At 44.3% G+C, this 21,254-nt stretch overlaps 1 protein-coding gene across 1 annotated transcript in view; it reads left to right on the plus strand.

Annotated features, from left to right (window-relative positions):
- Positions 1 to 2,441: 2,441 nt before the first annotated feature.
- RIPOR3 (RIPOR family member 3) overlaps positions 2,442 to 21,254 on the plus strand; it is a 41,837-nt gene continuing 23,024 nt past the window's right edge. The window contains exons 1-10 of the mRNA XM_029911810.1: positions 2,442 to 2,557; positions 6,434 to 6,580; positions 9,520 to 9,598; positions 10,400 to 10,423; positions 10,586 to 10,639; positions 12,433 to 12,582; positions 13,902 to 13,965; positions 14,385 to 14,428; positions 15,168 to 15,293; positions 18,066 to 18,211. Of these exons, the coding sequence (XP_029767670.1) occupies positions 2,457 to 2,557; positions 6,434 to 6,580; positions 9,520 to 9,598; positions 10,400 to 10,423; positions 10,586 to 10,639; positions 12,433 to 12,582; positions 13,902 to 13,965; positions 14,385 to 14,428; positions 15,168 to 15,293; positions 18,066 to 18,211 (935 nt within the window). The 5' untranslated portion in view covers positions 2,442 to 2,456. The remainder of the gene's footprint in view (positions 2,558 to 6,433; positions 6,581 to 9,519; positions 9,599 to 10,399; positions 10,424 to 10,585; positions 10,640 to 12,432; positions 12,583 to 13,901; positions 13,966 to 14,384; positions 14,429 to 15,167; positions 15,294 to 18,065; positions 18,212 to 21,254) is intronic.

Below are 21,254 nucleotides of genomic sequence, written 5' to 3' on the forward strand. Positions count from 1 at the left end.
ATTTTGGGATCTGTAAGTTTCACACTTCCTAGCCCTTCGAACTTGGGGCTCAGACTTGCAAGTCCTTCCTGCATGGGGCCTCTCACAATCTTCCAACCCCCACAAGCCTCCCTCCTTTTGTCTGTGGTGTATTACCCCCTCCCTCAAAGTCTGCAAATCTCCCTTTAAGAGCTCTTCAATGTCCATTACCAAACCGGCTTGAGGAGTAAATAAAATAAGGCAAGGTTCTCCTCCATACTCCTCCACCCCACTGTCAGACTCCCAACCCCAAGGAGCGGAAGACTGGACCTAGGACTCCAGTCCAGCTTTCATGGGGTATGCAGGCAATAACCACAAAGCCATTCCTTTTGTTTCTTCCTCTAATGACTTGTTAGGCAATGATATTTTTCAGTAAGTTGCGTGTTTATTTCAGCCCAATGATCATGATAATGGAGTGATTGTTCAAAGAGTTATGAGCTTCTGAAAACTGCAGGCAAGAATGAAAGCTGTAATGCAACCTGAAACACAGTGATGGCCACCAGACGCCCACTCACAGCCAAAGAAACTAAAAGCCCCGTGCTGTCTGATTAAAATGTGATTGGGGCACACCTAACAGGGCCACGTGGGAGGGTTTCCATTGACTTCACTAGGAGTTGCATCAGACCCTTTGAGATCTTGTGGAGCTAAATGTACTAAGAGAAAAGATACTTAGTGCCCAGGCCCTTTTGTCTTGAGTGGCTGTTGCAAAGTAGATGCTGTTTGGCCCCACTGCCTGACTGTTGGATCTTGGTCTAACACCTTTCAACTGCTTTCCATTGGCTTACTCGTGAACTCCCCAAAGCCTGGACAAGCCAGTGAAACATGCAGGGACCTAGAAGTCGTAGAACTCAAGTAGAGGCAACAATTAGCTGAAAAGCTGCAGGTAAAATGGTCACTTCTCATTCAGGTTCAAATGATCAGATGGAAAAATATACATGGGCATCGTCATGTGAACTATTTATATAGTTACTATCGCTGCAGATAATAATACTTAGAGGCCTTATACTGGGAAGGCCCTTAACTTAGCCTAGAATTCAGGAGATACGTTCAAAATCTCTCATTCCTCCTGGGAAGCGCAAGTGCTTTACATAGGAGGATAAGTGTCATCCTCCTCATCCATTGGGAAACGGAGGTACAGGGAGGTTGGGTACCATGCCTGCATTTGCACAGCAAGTCACTGGGTAGAGCCAAGAATAGAACCCTGCTCTCTGGACTCCAAGACTGCTGTGCTATTAATTGAAGCCATGCTACTGAGGCGAGAGCCAGAGCAGAGGCACACTGAGCTCCAGGGATCTTGGCTCTGGAACTCATTCCACAGTGCAAGGCACATACCTCTCCCCCATGGAGTAATTTGGTCACAATTCCATGAGGCATTCTCCTCTCCCGCGAATATTTCTGCAGAAGGGGATGCTCTGGCTCTCACATTTTACTCAAGCAAAAATTCCCCACTGACCTCAATGGGAGTTTTGCCCGAGTAAGGAGAGAGTAAGAACGGAGAGAAGATGTCAGGGTTTGGCCCTCTTCATGGCCCCATTAAAAAAAGAAAGCAAAGCTGCTAGCTATGGTGTTTACATTACACCAGCCTGTGGGGGGCGGGAGGGGAATTCTTCTGTATATTAACTGCCTAGGATGATTTTCTACAGCTGTTTTGTGGATGTGTCTGTTACTTGTATTACAGTATGAATTCTATACATATACAGTGGAGAACATAATTCTCCAGGAAACAAAAAAGAGTATGACTGATGGGAAACAGAAGTGAGGGATCCCAGGGAAATTAAACTCACCAGAAGGGGAGAATGAGCCTGAGTTTTACTGATGGAAGACGAGGTTCTGCCATGGGCTCAAGCACCACAAACGAGGGCTCCGATCCTGCCATTAGATCCACATGTGTGTGTGTGTGTGCACGCTTCATCCATGTGGTGCCCCATTGACTTCCGTGGGGCTCTGTATGGATGTAGGGCTCTTTTTTCATGTCCCTGATTGCAGGGCTGGGGCCCGAGTCCTGTTCTGGTATCCCAGACTGACTTGGGAGTACATGGGTTGCATCAACCTCCTTCTTCGACAGTAGGGCTGTTGCAAATTGTAGGAAGTACTGCATGAGATACTGGGAGCCCTCCAGCCCCACTGGCTTCTGCAGCAGTTGAGGGTGCTTGGCCTCTTATAGGATGAGGTCTAGAGTTTGCTAAAAAGATCAGCAAATACCTGAAGGCGTGAGTGTGTTTCAGATGACACCGTTGTTTATTAATTATATTGTGTGACAGAGAAAATGTGTTCAGCAGACAAATCTTTTCTTATAGCAACTCTAGTGCCTGCTGTATTGCTCAGTGGTTTCTCCTCCCTGCAGTCCAGCACTGGCTCAACCTGAACTGCCAAGCAGGTTTAGACTCATCTGTTTTTCTGTTTATTTCAGGAGGCCACAGACTTCCTGACCAGTTATCATGTCAGTGAAATTGACATTTGTCTCTCCCAGCGATGGGGGTGGAATCAGCAGGAGCTGTTCCTTTGCTGGATTCAGCACGGTGCAAAGCAGAAAGTTAGCGTAAGTAGAATAAAAAGTGAAAACAAATACATGCACCCTGAGCAGTCAGATATTAGACACAGGTCAACACTTTTTGCCAACCTAAATCCTCCCTTCATAAGGTGTGCCTTACTTTTTTTGTCCTCAATGGATGAATCTGTTGTTATGCACAGTTAAACAGCTACTTCACCATGCTCTAGAGATGGCTGCACTTCAGTGGTGATTGAAGCAATCTTTGCATATCAGTTTTAGGCTGCAAACTGCTTTGGGATGAAAGATGCGTCTAAAGTACTATTTATCATTATCATTGTCACCCAATGTTTCTGCAGAGTCAAAAGCAGGTCAGACTGTATGGATCATTCTTCCATCTGGCAGGAAGAGCACAGCTGAGTTCCCCTAAAATGGGTCTGACGTGTTGAGGGCAAAATTGTACTTACCAAGAAATACCTGCAAAATCTATTTTGCGAACTTGCTGCTAGATACTGATTTAAAGGACATGCATGGGAATTATAAGGGAGCTGCTCACATCTCACACAAGAAGCAGGGTTGTGACAGATCCATGTTTGGATGGGATCCCAAAGAGAACACTGAATGCTGCAAGCATTGGTGTTAGAGGAGAGAACCCCCCTATTGAAGCTTTGAGTCTGTACCAAAGCAACAACCCTCTCCCAGCAGTGTGGTAGTGACTAGCATGCTTGTGCCAATGCCATCTATGAGAGGCGACGTAAAACTTCCTGACTCCTTATAGTCCTTAAAAATCTCATGGCACTTTTCAGTAGAACAGGGGTGTTAGCTCTAGGTCCTGGTTAAAATCTAACTGAAGTAATTACATTCAGTGCACCTAAATTCCTCCTGCAGTTATTTATATTAAATGGCATCTAGAGGCCCCAGATGAGATCAGGATGCCATTATAATAGGGACAGAGTAGGTCTCTTGCAGCTGAAATAGACAAGACAGACAAAGGGTGTGCAGAGGCACAGAGAAGATCAAGGGAACTGCCCAATGTCACACAGCAGTTCAGTGGCACAACTGGGACTAGAACCCAGTTCTCTCAGTCCCAGGACCCTATCAGCAGCGTGGCCCAGTAATCTTCCTTACTGCTTGTTCTAAATTATTGGGTAACATTGCTAGGTAGCGTTAAATAGCTGCCACTTCCACCCAAGAGTGGCTCGTGTTCCTGTGCTGACTTAAGCGATTCCTATATAATCTGTGAAATGTTTTTAGGATAATAATGCTATATAAATGGAAGATTTCTAGCTGTCAACATATGCCAGAAAAATACCAAAGGGAACTGATTTGAATCATATAGAAGTGCTGAAAAAATATGTCACTAAAAGTATTCCACTTCTTAAAGCAATTCTTGAGTAACTGCTTGTATCTCAGTAAAGCACCTGGCACTTCTTATACAGTTCTTTGTATTTTCAAAGCACTGAACAAACTAATTAACCTTGTCACCAAACACAGCATTTATAAAATTGTGAGTTGAAATGAGAACCTGACACAGGTTGGTAACCTAATCTGGAAGTCTTTGCACATGAATTCATGAAATTCATTATGGAACCTGAATAATAATAGTCCTACCATAAGTCAGATGTCTAAAGTCACACTGATAACTAAACTGTCGAGAAAAACACAGACAGTAAATTACATAAACGGATTTGAGCTTGACATACATAGTGGGAGTTCTTACAGGGAAGGAGTCTAGCAGGAAAAGAGTTGAACAGCTGTTTCTATAACCAAATCACCTCCAGCAGGCAAAGAAAGCTCCAAATAAGCAAGTTTAGATTTCCCCTAAGATTACTCTGTTACTTTCAGCTGTAAAGCATTTCTAAACAATCAGCCTTTATACATTTTTTTTCCTATTTGCAAAATTCCATTGCCTCTTAACTCTTTCAATAGAGGAAAGTTTTGCTCAAGGATGAGAATTCAGACATTTAGGAAAGTATTTTGAGACGATGCTAAGTGTTAAGAGCAAGACATTGCTAGGTGAAACACCAGAGGACTTTCCCCAGCAAAGTGAACATATTTACTCATTGCCTTTCCCGTCACAAGCTCTCTCACTAGCACTTTAGAATGACACAGTAGGAGATCACAGGCAGACTCCTTTCTGAGCATACACTGACCATATGTTGCATTTCTACAGCAGCTTCCATCTGAAGCTCTCAAAATGCTTTAGGCACGTTAATTTACTTACCTTCCCAACACCCTGCAAGGGAGATAAATATTGTTATTCCCAACTGTAAAATGGGGAAATTAAGACACAGAAAGCCCAGCTCCTTGTAAGTATTTAGGCACCTAACTGAAGGACCTACCCAAGGGTCATAGAGCAAGCCTGTGACACAGCTAGAACCAATCCCCAGACCATCCTTCCTCACACCTTGAGTTTCATGCACCTTCTTTATGGTGGCCCATTGCATAATTCATGGGCCAGCTCTAGAATTCAGATTTTTGTCATTTCGCCAGGTGTGTCCAATCCAGGATTTACTCAGCACTCAAAAGCTGAGGGAGCCTCAACTCAACCCAACGACACAATCTGAATAGATGTCAGGAGTGGGGAATTTCCCTAGATTAACTTTGTCAAATAAAGGCTTGGTTTAAAGGAAGGAGTTAAAAGCAAATAGAAGGGGGAATTAATCAAACCAGCTACAAATAATCAGGGTTTATGAAGTTATAAAGCGGGAGGTAAACCAGCCAGGAATCTATCAACAGGAGACAAGTGTCAGCAGTGATTTCAAAGCCTATTCTGGGCTCGGTTTACCCATCACAGGTATATGACTAAAGACTACAGGTGCTATTGTTCTTCATAGTTGCACAGCAGGCCCATTATGTAATGACATTTTACAGGATTTCTGAGCTAAGTGGGATTTGATTTTGATTTTTAATTGCTTTAAAAAGATGTAATGTGTCTGTCATAGAAAGCCAGCTTGGGTTAGGAAAAAAACCCCACCTTGATTTAAAAACAAAACAACAACAAAACCTAGTTTATAATCTGGGCCTGGTAGACTTCTGGCATATTTTGAAACTTTCAGACAAAAAATATAAATGAGTGAATATTGAAACAGGTGTTGAGAGCAGCCAAGCAGTAGCTATTTCTGAAGTCCTTTTATAACATATCTTTGCTAGACTGCCTAATAGCACAGAACTGGTCTGTTAATGTACTTTTAATCGTGTATATGATCCCTTTAGTTGATGAGAGTGGACCATTTGTCAGGGGATTAGTGAAACTTGGAGAACAGCAGTGCCCAAGATCTAATCCTGACTCTGACCCCAACTTCTTTCCTGACCTTGAGTAACCCACAAACACTCTGCCTCAGTTTCTCCATTTTACAGATGGAGATAATAACAATTGGGTCCCAGTTCTACAAACCTACCCTGTATGAATGTGTTTACAGGATCAGGGCATAAGCTATCTTGTGAGCAGATCACAAGGATTAATTACTGAGTGTTTGAACTGCAGTCTGTGAATCGGTAGTACATAAAAATCTATTTCTGGTTCCCCCAAATAATGGGGAAGTGTGTGTGTAATATAAATTAACAACAGAAGAGACATACTTGACTCCTAGTGGTCTCCCTTGAAGCCAGGAAATTCTAAGTTATCACTCGTAACCTAATCTTCTCTATCTTCCTTTGGCCTCTCATCCCACTGAGCTGTAGCCATTTCTTGGCTTTGATGGGTTAAAGACAAACCCTGAACCACTCTCTGTTATGGATCTAATACAGGTCCTGATCCTGCTTCCCTTACTCACTTAAGTAGTCCCACTGTTTTCAATGAGACTGCTCCTTTGAGTAAAGGTTTGCAGGAGCAGCTCTGTAACTAGCATTGTAGTAGCTATATGTGTGAGACTTTCTTCCAGCTCTGAGGTGGTGCTGATTTTTTTTTTCCCCCCTTCCCTACAGAAAGTCTCTCAGCAGGAATTCAGTGAGGTCTAAAATGTCTGTGAAATCCTCCAAAATGTATCCCTCCCTGCAGAGAGGGGCTGTCATCTGGGATCCAAAACCACAGCAGGTGAAGAAAATTTTTGAAGCTTTGAAGAAAGGACTTAAGTAAGGACTTTTCAAGTATTAATTTGTTGGAATTTGACTTCTTTAGTGTTTTTGTTACTGCCAAAACTTTGTTCCTTATACTCTAGCTCTGGGGTAGGCAACCTATGGCACATGTGCCAAAGGCGGCACGAGAGCTGATTTTCAGTGGCACTCACACTGCCTGGGTCATGGCCACTGGTCCAGGGGGCTCTGCATTTTAATTTAATTTAAAATGAAGCTTCTTAAACATTTTAAAAACCTTATTTACTTTACATACAACAATAGTTTAGTTATATATTATAGACGTATAGAAAGAGACCTTCTAAAAATGTTCAAATGTATTACTGGCATGCAAAACCTTAAATTAGAGTGAATAAATGAAGACTCGGCACATCACTTCTGAAAGGTTGCCAACCCCTGCTCTAGCTTAATGGTCCAATACAGCAACCCTTGTAATCAATGGCAAAGCTCCTATTGTCTTCGTTAGATACAGAATTGGGCCTTTAGTAAACACACTACCTAGTGGCAAACACATTTATTTGGGACCAAATCCTCCCTCATGCCAAGGATTTTATCCTGCTTCTATTAATGGTAATAGTTAAACTCTGTGATGTCCATGGGTCTAGCATGGAGCTCTAGAAACTTCATTAGGTACCTAGCCATCACTGAGTAGACAAAGAGTAAATGGAATCATCTTAACCTTTGTGTGGCTTTATAATTCCTCTCAGTGCTTCTAATCTGTGGGAACCATGCTGGCATGCAGCTCCTTCAAATACAACATTGGCATCTCCAGGATTTTAATACCATGGGAGATTTTAAGCTAAGAACATAATAAAAAAAGTACTGAAATTATTTACCATAAATGTAAACACCTCAACTACTTAATTGTGTTCACATAGTTAAAACACACTTGGTTTCCCTCAAGGACTGTAATGTCTTAGACTTTTAAAAAGTTACACCAGTGTCTAGTTAATGGAATTAAATTAACAATAAAAATTCTAAACCTAAAAAAAAATTGATTTGACTCCAATATTTTATTAGGGCTTGGGGACACTAAACTGTCAGATGGATTAGAGTTATGGTCCCAATTCTGTGAAGAACATCACACAGTCAGACTCCTGAGCAAGCTCCTTGCAGAACTGAGTAACTAATTAAAGCTGTCTGCAGAAAACAGCTGCATCTAATAATTTAAAGGCCAAATTTTAAGCAGATGCAAACTAAATCCATTTGTTCTTGCTGGAATGTTTTTTGTTTTTAGATAGTAACAGCAACTAGCCCTTAAGTCTAATGACCCTTCTGGGTGCCTCCTCACCAACTGAGCATCTTAAAATGCTGCAAAAACCTAAAATGACTTTAATAAAAAAAAAACAACCTCTGACTACCACTGCATTGAGCTGTTATCAGCAAGTGTGGAGAGCAGAAAATTGAATGCTGGAGTCACTTTTTGTGTACTAACAGGAATGTGTTCATAATAGTAAGACAATAAAATACATCAACAGAGTAATTTTGGAAAAGTGCAGGCTGCTTAATATAAACACATCAAACTGTTCAGGTTCTGTGTCTTGTAAAGCAGCATTTTCCAGAAGGTGATTGTCTACAGCTCTTTAAATACAAAAGGGGAAAATAGACTTACTCAAGTCTGTTCTGAATTAAAATGAAGTTGGAAGAGGATCAGCTTAGGGGGAGTTTTGTCTTCTGGGAGCTGCCATGGGGCTCATTGAAGCCAATAACTGCTGAGCACTCAACACTTTGCAGGGTAAGGCCCCTGCTTTTTAATTGGGGTGGAAAAGCAACAGTAGTATCAGGAAGTAGCCAATGGCTGCTCTAGGGGACAGCAAAGGTAGCATTCAGCCCCCAGCTGCTCAGATAAACAAAGGGAATGTTTAAGAGGTGCTGACTGCTCCCATTAACTTTGGCTGAAGCTGCAGATGCTCAGCACCGCTGAAAATCAAGCCCAGAGGACTGAAGTGTTCAGTGTTTCAACCCTTTGGCCTTGTGAGCTACAGCTGGCTAATGAGCTGCTCAGGTCTCAGTCAGCTCTGCAGCTCCTCCCTTCCCAAATGGCAGCTTCTGCTCCAGCCGCAAGGGTAACAAGGAGCGTGGAGCTCCAGAACGCTACCTTCCCTACCCCAGTGCTCCTCTGGGAAGCTAAGCAGGAAGCCAGCAGCATGGCCCAAAGCTACCTTTCCCTTCTGAGGAGACAAAGAGGCTGGGAGACACCTCCCTCTCCCACTTCTTGTTTCCCCACTGTGGGTGGCCAAGCAAAGGGGAGGTGGCAGGAGAGAGTAAGACATGGGAGCAGGCCCAGGCATGAGGGCTCCTCTGAAGGGATTGTGGCTCATGCAGGTAAAGGGTTGTCCTGAGGGGAAGAAGGTCGATGCAGGGAGGCTCCTGTTGAGCAGGCAGGGGCACATAGACGTACAGCGTGGGTGTAAGGAGATGTACTATTTTGTTTCCTATGTACAGCACTTTTCAGCATTAGGAGGGCCCCTGTTCCTCCTTTGAATGCCTCAGGGCAGCCTGTCCCAAGATGGCGGCTGTCGCAGTGAGTTGCATGCTGTGCCCGCTCACTTGCACTTTTGCTGTTTCTTGTTTCTCTTACTTAGTCTAAAACAAATCCCTCAGAACGAGGCTCTGGCTGTGTTCTCGGTGTGGGGGAAACAGAACATGAAGCTCTTGGAGCTGGGAGGGCACGTGAGGGGATGAGAGGTAGCAAGGAGGGCAGCAGCTTCTAACCCACATGAAGCCCATCTTCTTTTCCAGCTGCCATGGCTCCCCTTCCCATTTCCAGCTGTTCATTCAGCTACACCAGCTCAGCCCTTCCCAACCTCTGGCTACTCTTGAGGTGGGGGCGCAGAGAATCTCTTCCCTCCCTCCACCTGGCCCTCTTAAATCTGTTCCTGGGAGTATCCTACTGCACATGCTAGAAGAAAATATCACTTGGGTTTTTTCCTCTCCAGTGAATACCTGCAAGTGCATCAGGCTGAGTTGGATTATCTGTCTGCTCGACACAAAGATACAAAAAGGAACTCCAGACTGGTAAGATGCTTCTTAGTATTAATCGCTTAGCTGGTTTAAAGAGAGCAGAGTTTTAAAAACAACCACTGTCTCTTGCCTTTGGGACTCAAAGGGGCTTTCCATTTGTTAATGCTGAAAGTGAGAGGCTAGTATTCTACCTAGTTGCTAAATTCACCAAGTAAGTCAAGGCTAGATGTGGGGAAAGAACCCAGGAGTCCTAACTCTCAGTATCCTGCTGTGTTCCCTGGATTGCACTCCTTCCCTTTTGGGACGGTAGCTAACTGCTGATTATTATCTGGCAAGTAATATACGTGCCTGGCTGTGTCTAGAAACTGAGGAGAAAAAAGGATTAGGCAAAACTGGTGAAACATTGATTAATAGGTCCTAGCAACTCTGATTCTGCTACATACAAAAATCCCCACAAAACCTTTGCTATTTGTAGTGCTAAGCTGTACAAAGCACTTCAGACTCAGAATTGGGACTGTCCTTGGGAACACAAAGTAACCTTCCAAGGCTGGATAAAGGATTCAAAAACCTCCCACCCACCTCGACCAATTTTCAAATCCTTACTATTTCTGAAAAATCATACTTGAGGTGCCTCAGTTTGGGCACCCAAAAATCAAGACACTGAAACTAAGAGGGTACTTTTGAAAATGTTGGCCTTGCTGTCTGCCCACTGTATTGCACAATGCTGCTTACAACGTTGTAACTCTTTAAACAAAGACTCGGTGCAGCGTGGGCAGTTGTTCTGGCAGCAGATGTGGAAATGTCTTTAATATGTGCAAATGAATTCACAGGCAACTTGTCATATTTGTCTTTCAGGCTTTCTATTATGATCTGGATAAGGTAAGTACTCATTCTTTTGGAGGGGTAGGGACAGGACAGGTCACAGAAAGCAATGAACAGTGAAGTGCAAGTACAGATACTGTATGCTCATTGAATAATTTAATGCCATATTATGTGAATGTTTGTTTAAATAGCTTTTAATCCTTCTTTCCCTTTCTAAAGCAAATTCGCTCTGTTGAAAGGTATATCAGAAAACTGGAATTTCATATAAGCAAGGTAAGGGGAGCTCTATATTCTGTGTATGGGAGATTTACACTGCTATATAAAAATTCTGATTAGAAAATACTTTCATGATAGCTTGTTTGTGGGGAAGTAACATTGGGACTTCTGAAAGATGTAACTGCTTCCATTAGAAAAGGAGAGGTTGTTTTTAGGTGTTTTTTTTTTTTTGAATGGCTCTATTCAGACTGAATCCTGGGCATAGCCCAGCCTCAGCCTGCAGAACCAGTTTCTATATCCTACCAGCTTACTCAGAAGATAGGTGCTGTTGGGAGGAGTTGCAGAGGGTGGTTATTTTTGTTTCGGTTTTTTTTGCTTCCTGGAAGCCTAGGTGGTGGCACTTAATGGATTCTACCAATCTCCTGTCTGATTTTGAAGGGCTCAAAAATATCTCTTACATACATGGAGCTGTGTGTGTTTTCAACCCAGAATTCAGTGACTGCCCCCTATTTCCTTAGTCCACCCCTGAATTAAACCATGTCTCCTTTCACCCTCCATGCCTCATGGCTTAGTAACAGTAGAATGAACCTGCTTTCTGGAGATGCCTGGTTTAGAGTCATGCCCTCACTAAACACACACTTGAGAGCCATGATGTACCCTACACACCCATCCATTTAGGGCCGTTTTACCATGACTTGGATGTAGGTAAGGGATTGGTTAGCCTGAGTAAGCAGAAGCCTTTCTCTGGGCTAGCACTGAAGCATCCGTGCCATAGGTCTCCCTATATAGTCACTTTGAGATTAAACAAATAGAGCAGCCCCATCGTTCTCCATCTCAACATGCTCCTGTTGACTCTGTGAGTTGCCTCCTCAGTGTAGACTTGGAGATGGGAAGGGTGGCCCAGTGGTTAGGGCACTAGTCTAGGACCTAGGAGACTGAGGTTTAATTCCCTGTTCTGCCACTAACTTCTTGTGTGACCTTAAGCAAGTTACTTAGCCTTGCTGTACCTCAGTTTACCATTGGTAAAATGGAGATAATAGCACTGCCCTGCCTCATAGGTATGTTGTGAGGAGAAGTGCATTAAAGATTTCAGGGCCCTCAGATACAAGGCTCCCATTACCACACTAAGTACCTTGGAGAGCTGGATAGAATTCTAGGGCTACTTATTCTGTGTCTTGTATCTGTGGTGGTGGTTTCCAAAGCCTGGTGCCCTACTTCTTTTGAAGTAGTGCTGGGAGAAACATGGCTCTCTGCTCAGATTTTGGAGTCCGTGGTAGACAAAACAAAGTGAGGTAGGGAAGCCTGTGTAGCCAAAACAGCAGAAAAACAATACCCCCCAAGAAACTATTTACCCATAACTTAGAAATGATCAACTGAAGGTTATCTGCGGAACAACTAATTAGAGGCTTTCAGGCTCTGGGGTGGGTTAGTAGTTTTTGTTGGTGCTGGCTGGAAATGAACTTTTATTTAAGTGTTTGGCCTTAAACCTGGGACAGACTGTTCACAGTGACATGTTTCAAGGTTATGTAGGACCCTCTCATTAGCATGCTTTTCTTGTACTGTACAAAACCTCAAAAAATCTTTAGCTGGTGGGATTAATCCTTTACCCACTCTTCCCTCCATCTGAAGTCTTGGAGCCACTTTGTTGAAAAGGCTTCTTATGAGAGTAGGGGGTACGAGTCAGTGCTAGAACGATGGGATCTGCTCTCTTACAAGGGGAAACGTCAAACAAAAATTCCTCGTGTTAATGTTCCTTCCCTCAACTCACTAAAATTGGAAGCCGACCCCAGAATGGTGTAAAACAGAGTCCTTTTTTTTTTTTTTCTTTTTTCTTTTTTTCCCTATTAAAGGTAGAAGAACTATATGAAACTTACTGCATCCAATGCAGGCTGCGAGATGGGGCCTCTAATATGAAACATGCCTTCTCCTTGACTCCCTCCACCAAAGCCTCCAGAGAGAGCCTGGTAGAACTTTATAAGAACCTCCAAGAATGCACAGAGGTAGGAGAACTCCTCAAGCATCTGACAAATAACTGACTCTTCTGTCTAAAGTCAAAGCAGTGGATACTGTACCAAAACCTGCTGTTCTGAACTGTTGGCTCTTTGGTGGCCTGGGCTTAGACCGTAACATGTAAAATTAGATGAAAATGCATAACATCAGCTACAACTCACAGCTTCCTCTATAAAAGTATTTTGCTCTCTAACTTCCCCCTTAATATGCAGTGAAATGCACAGGGTAATGCGGTTTGTTTGCTTGTAACCAAATGTGTTCATGAAGGGTGCATAGAAAGTCCCTTGAATTTGATCTGTAACATTAGGACTGAATCTAGCTTTCATAGGAAGTTATTGGGGTGGGGGGGCGCGGGGTGTCATAGATTCATAGACTTTAAGGTCAGAAGGGATCATTATGATCGTCTAGTCCAACGTCCTGCACAATGCAGGCCACAGAATCTCACCCAGTCACTCCTGTAACAAACCCCTATCCTATGTCTGAGCCATTGAAGTCCTCAAATCATGGCTTAAAGACTTCAAGGTGCAGAGAATCCTCCAGCAAGTGACACGTGCCCCATGCTACAGAGGAAGGCAAAAAAAACCCAGGGCTTCTGCCAATCTGCCCTGGAGGAAAATTCCTTCCCGACCCCAAATATGGCGATCAGCTAAACCCTTTCCATTGACTTCCAATGGGAGCCATAGTTAGTAACTTACTGTGTGAGTAAGTCAGGGTAGGTCTACCCTTCAAGCTGGAGGTGTAAATTTCAGCTTGAGGAGACGTACCCACATTAGCTCTGATGGCACTAGCATGCTCAAAATAGCATAGCTGTAACAGCGCAAGCAGTGGGAGGAGCTACCTGTCTAAGTATGTGCCTCGGGTCTTGGACAAGATTGTTGTTTGGCTGGTTAGCCCATCTTTCTACTTGTACTGCTGCTGTGGCTAGGGTCTATCTCTTTTTCCAGTGCACTAGCTCCATCAGAACTAGTGCTAATATGTCTCCTCAAGCTGGAATTTACACCTCCAGCTCAAAGTGTAGCTCTATCCTAAATGGGGAAGACTGTGTGAAGCGTATTACTTAAACAGCCTTGCTCCTCTGCAGAGCTGGGATATAACGTCCCATCCTGAAAGTAGCATTTTAAAAAAAAAAAAATCTGCCTCAGTCTGCAGAAGTGTTAATGGTGTGTAAAATGTATGTTCTTTGCAAACCGCTCTAAACTGGTCTGTGATGTGTTTGTCTTCAGGAATGGAGACAAATGGCTGCCACTTTCTCATAGTACCATTTACTCCACTCTTCAGTCAATGTAATTGCTCTGTCTTTCTCTTCCAGGATATGTGTCTGATTGAAGGGGCACTGGAGGTGCACTTGGGAGAATTTCACTTGAAAATGAAAGGTAGCCCTTGTACTATTCTACAGCATTCATCGCTTGAGCCGAAAGCTTTTCAGCTTTGCTGTATAAAGGACTGATCCAAAGCTCATTGAAGTCTGGGAGCTGGGCTTTGGATCGGGACCTAAACTGACTCTTAATGAACCTCATTTTCCCCCCCCATTGATGTGAAACCAATTTGTCCCTGCTCTGCAGCATTCTTTTATATGTGAGTGTTGAAGCAGGACTTTCCTCTTCCCCACCCCTATGCAAAGTTTGCAATATTAAATAAGACAAATGCTAACAACTCCTCCACATGAATTTTGCTGTAAGGGGACATTAATCAGTGTCACCTGGGTGTTTAATGCAAGCTGAGATTTGTTAATAGATATTTTGAAACTCTCTCAAACTACAAACATTAGAAGGGGTTTTCCTTCTCGTTTCAGGATTGGTGGGCTACGCACGTCTCTGCCCAGGGGACCAGTATGAGGTGCAGTACACAGCAATCCATTTTCTCTTACAACTTTCAATTATGGGCTTGCACCTGTAACGTGCAGGTGGGGAGTGTGGGGATGTGTAGGCTGAGCAGGAGAGAGAATGCAGGGAAACCAGAAGCTATATGGGTGCTGCATAGCTACCAAGTTATTCGTGCCTCAGTGTGAAGCTGAAGGACTTGGCTAAGTGCCTTGATAGAGGGCAGTGTCCAGGTACCTGGGAGACATAAGTCTTCCAGAAGAGCTCCTTTGGGGACCTGGAGTCTAAAACCACCCTGAAAGAGGGTAGTAGCAATACTGCTGCCTATCCATAGGGTAGATCCCAATTGGAACAACTGCCCTGAAGGGCACAGGACTGCATAACTGTGTGTACAAAGCCTATGGCTTTCATCCCAGTAGTTTCAATTCTAACACACTTTTTTTCTTCCTGCCACTAACAAAACTCCAAATCACTTTAAAATCTGTCCTGCTCTGATGCAGGACATTACACGACAGTAACTCACTCTCTGCATTACAACAACACGTACGCTTTGGTATCTGACTTAGCCACCCAAGTTCTTCCCGGACAGGTGGGGCACAGAACTACTTGGCAACTCCACCCCTGCTTCTTAAAAAGCATAGCGATCAAAGGAACAAGCCCGAGCTCTCCAGTATGGGGAGGGAGGGATGGTGCAGTTCCATACGCTATCTTGGGATTTGCTGATTCTAGCCGCCTCTTCCCTATGTGGCTTCTAGGTATTTGTGCGACTGGGACGCCAGAAGTGGAAGCTGAAGGGCAAAATTGAGACGGATGACAGCCAAACATGGGATGAGGAAGAGAAGGTTTTTATACCCAACCTCCATGAGAAGTTTGAAATAAAGGTAGTTGTCTGCAGTGGCTGGATTGGAGCCATTGGTTCGCAAGTAGCTTGCCTTCCCACCCGGCTCTCTGCCTAGCACGCTTTTAAAAAAACAACCTGAATTTTCACAGCTCCATAGAAACAGCAATTAATCAATGTTCTGCTTGCTGAGCTGGCCTCTGATCTCTGCTTCTGCTTTCTTTCCCAGGACTCTTGTAATGGCAACTGGGTTAATGCTTCTGCTTTTCCATATATTAGAATGACCCCTTTCTAAGATCTGCATCCAAGATTTGGTGGTGGTTAGGGGTCCACGGCTTGGATGGAGTAATTATATTGCATGCAAGATTTTGGGGATTTTCTTACACACTTTTTGGAGCAGGGTAACTCTATGTATGTATACTTTGGGTGTATATATAAGCCAAACTTGCCCCTTCCTGGGGTTTCCCTGCATGACCTCTTCTGTCTCAGGCCCTAATTTCCTCTGCCCCAGAGATACTCTAAAGCCATGTATATCCTATTGGAGCTAATGAGATCCACCTGCCAGTGTGAGTCGGGCATAATTATTCAGTATCTTTGGGCAGGATTCTGCCACTTGGCATTAGAGTGGCTCATTGGAGGACTCCCTGCTATACCATACAGATGCATGGTAGGCACTTTATTCTTTCACTTAGGTAAAAGTTGGATCCTCCTGTTACTGTTACTATTACTACTGCTGCTTCCACCTGTTTTACATTATATTCTGACCTGTCAGCTGCTGCTTAGGAGCAAACTCCTGTTGTGATCTGGACTCCTCTGAAGGCCAGATCCTGCAGTCATGACTCCCATCAACTTAGATGGGAGCTGAGACTAAAATAGACTGCAGGGTTGGGCTGGACCCTTCACTACACGAGTGAAACACATTGTTTTGTAGTGCCAACATAGGGCTTTCAATGCCTGGAAGCCATGCAAAATAGCTATTGCAACGCCCCATCCCTTCTGGCAGCATGTGAGTTACATAGGAAAGAATTCCTGACTTCTAGCCAGTAGAGCTTTTAGAAATGTTCTTAAAACGTTTTTCCCTGCTGCACAATGAGAATCAGGAGAGAAGCTAATTCAGATGCATGTTTTCTCATAATATTTGCAAAAACATGAATTGCTCTGTATGCCAGTGAAAATGACTCACCTCGAAGTTCAAGAGAGAGGTTATATGACTTGGGTTTCATGCCAGTTTATTAAACCTGACTGACTCTAGTTTCTTTGCTTTCCCTCTCCACACAAGTGTGAATTGGGTGAAATTTTCAAGTGCCAGATTCCCACCTCCAAAAGTGACTTAGGCTCCTAATTACCATTAACTCTCAAATGAGATGTATGTGCTTCTGAAAACTTTACCTGCTAAATCTGTCCCCAATCCTAAATATGACAGACCCCTTGATGCACAAAAGTAGTAATATGCCTTTGTCCTGCTGCATCTTGGTTGTGGGTTTTCCAGCCCCACTTCCCAGGACTGCAGACAGACTTGAGAACTGGGAAGCTGTTTCTCTGCCATTGCTGGACTCAGCTGTGCCTGAAGAAGCTGTGGATCAGGCTGCAAAGCATGTGTAATGGGCTACAACTGGGATGAACTACTGACAAATGAAGGGTGTGCTGCTTGTAAACCATGAGAAGAGGGATGCTGAAGACCTGTCGGCTTTGATTCTGAGCTGCAGCTGAGCTCAGTCTGGCCCAAGAGGGAGTGGTAGACCAGGGCTGTGTCCACATTCCGGAGGTAGTTGGGGACTGGAACAGCCTTACATGGGTAGGGAGATGGACTAGAATATCCGGAGTGGCCAACCTGAGCCTGAGAAGGACCCAGAATTTACCAATGTACATTGCCAAAGAGCCACAGTAATATGTCAGCGGCCCCCTATCAGCTTCCCCGACCCTGCTCACAGTGCCTCCCACCCACCGGCAGTCCTGCCGATCAGCACCTCCCCTTCCCTTCCCTCCCCGCACCTCCCGATCAGCTGTTTCGTGGTGTGCAGGAGGGTCTGGGGGGAAGGTGGGAGGAGTGAGGGCACAGCAGGCTGAGGGGTGGAGGCAGGAAGGGGTGGAGTGGGGGTAGGGCGTGTGGCAGAGCCAGGGGTTGAGCAGTGGGCAACCCCTGGCACATTGGAAAGTTGGCGCCTTTAGCTCCAGCCCTGGAGTCGGTGCCTATACAAGGAGCCGCATATTAACTTCTGAAGAGCCGCATGTGGCTCCGGGGCCACAGGTTGGCCACCCCTGGACTAGATAATCTAATGGGTCTCTACCCTAGATGATTTTTGGGTCAAATCCAGGGATGGGTGAGGCTTGCTGTAAAATATATATCTTGCAGCAAAATGGGCTCCAGGGTTCCAGGTTGTTTGTCTGATACAGAGTTACTTGAATATACACTAAAACTAGAATTTGCAGGGTGCCTAAGTTTAGGCTCCTAAATAAGTGGGATGACTTTCACTTTCAGAAGTGCTAAACACTCCTAGCCCCCATTGGTGTGAATGGGAGCAGCATATGGCTCAGCATCTATGGAAAATCAGCCCGTTACTATTTAGGGGCCTAAACGTAGGCACCCAGGCTTGAAAAACTTGGCCTATGGCCTCAAAGAGCTGATCCTAGGCTGCCATGTTCATTGTGCACATAAACTGGCCAGTTCCTCAATATGGGTGGTAGAGAATCTGTGTCTCATGGGCATGAACTGGACTCAGTCATATCCCGTGAGTCCAGCCTCTCTAAACTCCTCAACTATCCTTCATGTGTGTCAGGTATCTGGCAAAATGAAAATGGGTTTGTGCCTCTGTAGGTCACAGAGCTGCGGGGACTGACCACAATTCTAGTTGGTGTGGTAACGTGTGACAGCATCGACTTCTTTACAACCAGGCCTCAGGCGATCATTGTGGATATAACTGAGCTAGGCACCATCAAGCTACAGCTGGAGGTCGTCTGGAAGTGAGTACAACTCCAAATGCTGAACATGGGAGTGGGGGGAGAGGACTGTTAACAGGGCCTTAGTGCTTGTGATGGGTGCCACTTTAACAGCACTCAACACTACAGTCCTCTTTCTGTTCACACAACAGGTGCAGCCTAGGTAGCAGCAGCGTAAGCCTCCCCACAGCACCCCCCGCCAATGTGCCTGAACCCTGATCTGGAGGGACCAATCCCAGGGAGGAGAGGATAGCCCCTCTCTCCATGGCCCTTCAGTTCTTTGCTCTGTGTTGAGGCTGCCAACAATGGAGCCAGCTGCGTCTGGCTTTTATTTAGGTTTCTGCTTTGTCCAGAGTCAGTGTTCAGTTTGTGGTGTAGGCACATCTCTGAAATGCAAAGAATGGACTTAAAGAAGATGAAATGAAGCTGAAAACAGCAGTTCTTAGACACCACCGTACGAATATGGTTGAGGTTTAGAGAAATCACTACAGTTACAGGGGCCAAGCCCTCCTTTAAAAATGAGGTTTCCTCAAAGGTTTGGCTGCTGTCACACTTGACTTTTTGACATGGTGATCACAGTTGCTTGTGCACGGTTGTGAAACATTATTATGATCCCAGTGTGATTGCTTCTATGGTGCATCGCACACACCCAGCCCCCAAAGAGTTAGGTGCTACCTGTGATTTGATGCATTGTTTTACATGTTAGATTTGTAAAGTTTTTTTAGTAAATTACCAGTACTATTAAAGGAAAAATTTCATTTTATGGGTGCTGCATTGAGAGATTTCCTGAATCTTTTCTGCCAGGTACACCTCAAAATCCTCACTCCAGAAATCTTAATTTGCATCTTGAGCCCCTCCATAATTTACCATCCGTGTGAAGGCTTTATCCTGGGCTCTCTGGTGCAGGTGTAGGTGCTTGGAAGACAGCTGCTGCATTGGTATTCTCATATGTGGTTGAGGCTGGTTTATATAAGATGTAGCCACATGCTGGTCCTGCCTCTCTGACTGTAGGATGGCTCTTTAACAGCCGTTCTCTCCTGATGTCAATTGCTGGCATATTTCAGTTGTTGTAGCTCCCTTCTGCTGAAGAGAGGGCACAGACTGTTTTTGTGGCCATGGTCAGAATTAAATGATTACTCCCTTTTTAAATAGCCGTGACCTGCCCTCCTGATAGGGCTGAAGGGGTTGGAAAAAGACTTTGTCACTAATCTGTTATGGATTTTTCACCAGCGCAGGTGCACACCGTAACTCATCTAAACTTGAAATGGAAAACCATCTAAAACTGGCGCCCCCTGCCAATATGAGAAGGAAATGGCTTGCAAAGCAAGCTAAGAAACAGACCGAGTCAGCATTTAACAGAATGTGGCAGAGCTTCAATTTTCTTGAGAAGCAGAGGCAACCACTGTCCTCCTGTGGATCGACAGTTTGGTGTCTGTAATGAATCCAACTACTCATGCTGGAAGGCAGCTGTGTGTGTGAGAGAGTCAGTGTCATAATGCATTTCATATTTCCGGGGTTGCAGTATATTGCAAACTCTCTTATTTTATACTTGCAAAGTGCTGGGTGCCCCTTTGGTACAGCAGACTGCTAACTTACTCTCCACTACCTCAAACCCAGCTATGTTTGTGAAGTACCCAGCCAATCAATGAGAGCAGCACCTTTACTGCTGGCTGTTTTCAGCTCCATCATCAGGGCTGGAAAAGGGTCTTGGAATATATTTGGTAACAACTAGAACTAACATGCAAAGTTCAGATCTGAAGGACTTGTGAGTTTAGGTCCCTCTTCAGGAATGGGGAACAACCTGACTAATCCTCTATTTCTAAGAGTATTTGGAAACCTAGCTTGGCTTCTGCTTTGGTGCTGACTTTGGCTACCAACAGGTGAAATACTGTAAAGAGCCTTCCCATGAGTCTTCCAACCCCAATGTAGCTAAGTAGCTGAACTTTCAGGTTGCTGTCTGGAACATATGACATTCATGGAGTATCCTACACTGTTTTCCAATGCCTTTTTGTGAGCAAATGGTTTGTCACACATCCTGCCATTTTCTTCCACACCTGTTTAGCTCAGTTTTGTAGTGCAACAAAATATCAGTGTGGTCAAAAGCATCTGAAGTTTTGTTTTCAAACACTTGAAGTAAATGAAAACACACTTATGTAGCAGAGCTCAATGCCTGCACCTGTTGTTTATCATGCTTCCCCCCCCCCCCTTTCTCCCCAGAGCTAGTGTTAGGCACCAGTGTATATTATTTTTGGTTGTGTTTTGTTTTGGTTTTCTTGTTGCAGCTGCTCTGAGGTTTGCGAGGGCCCTAACATTTCTTCTTTGGAAGCTTGAGCTAGTACTTGGCTTGACAGCAAAGCATCATTCCACAAGCATTGACCACTGTGGTTCTGATTGGTGATCTCTGCATGATCTGTCATGCCCTGGGATGCTAGAACAATTTTTATAGTGGGGGTGCTGATGATGGAAACCCTGGTTTCCATGTATTTGGTGTTTATTACTTCAAGCTAGAGGGGCACCCCCAGCACCCTTATTCCAGCATCACTAGCAAAAACCCCTAGCATAAACATGGTTATAGCAGCAAAACTGTTCTTTTGCCAGGAATACAGAATACTGGTATAGCGTGTGGATTTACACGCATGCCATTTGCAGTTGTAAGCAAAGGCCATCGGGTTAGAATTGGCCAAAATTTTTAATGTGATGTGACTTTTTAATGCTAAAAATGTCTTTCCATTTTGACCTAAAAAAAAAAAAAAGTCCATGGGGTGTGTGTGGGTGTGTGTGTGATTTTTTTTTTTTTTCAGGTTTTTGCTCAAATGCTAAACCTATTTAGTTTTTAGCAACCACAAACTAATTTGGGAGTGGAGGGGCAGCAGCATGGTATTTTCAGGCTTTCACCAAAAACAGAAACTTTTTGAAGAAAACAACACAACCACCACTCGCAAATTTCTTTGCAAGAACAAACCCATCCCTACATGCTCTACTTCTGGGCTTAAAATGAGCAAGAAGATTGCGTTGGAAAAAGTGATCTGAAGCCCTGAGTGCAGTGTTGGAGGTGCTTCCGCTATAT

This window comes from Terrapene carolina, unplaced genomic scaffold (assembly GCF_002925995.2).
Source record: "Terrapene carolina triunguis isolate 2854851 unplaced genomic scaffold, T_m_triunguis-2.0 Scaffold130, whole genome shotgun sequence".
NCBI classification, from domain to species: Eukaryota; Metazoa; Chordata; order Testudines; family Emydidae; genus Terrapene; species Terrapene triunguis.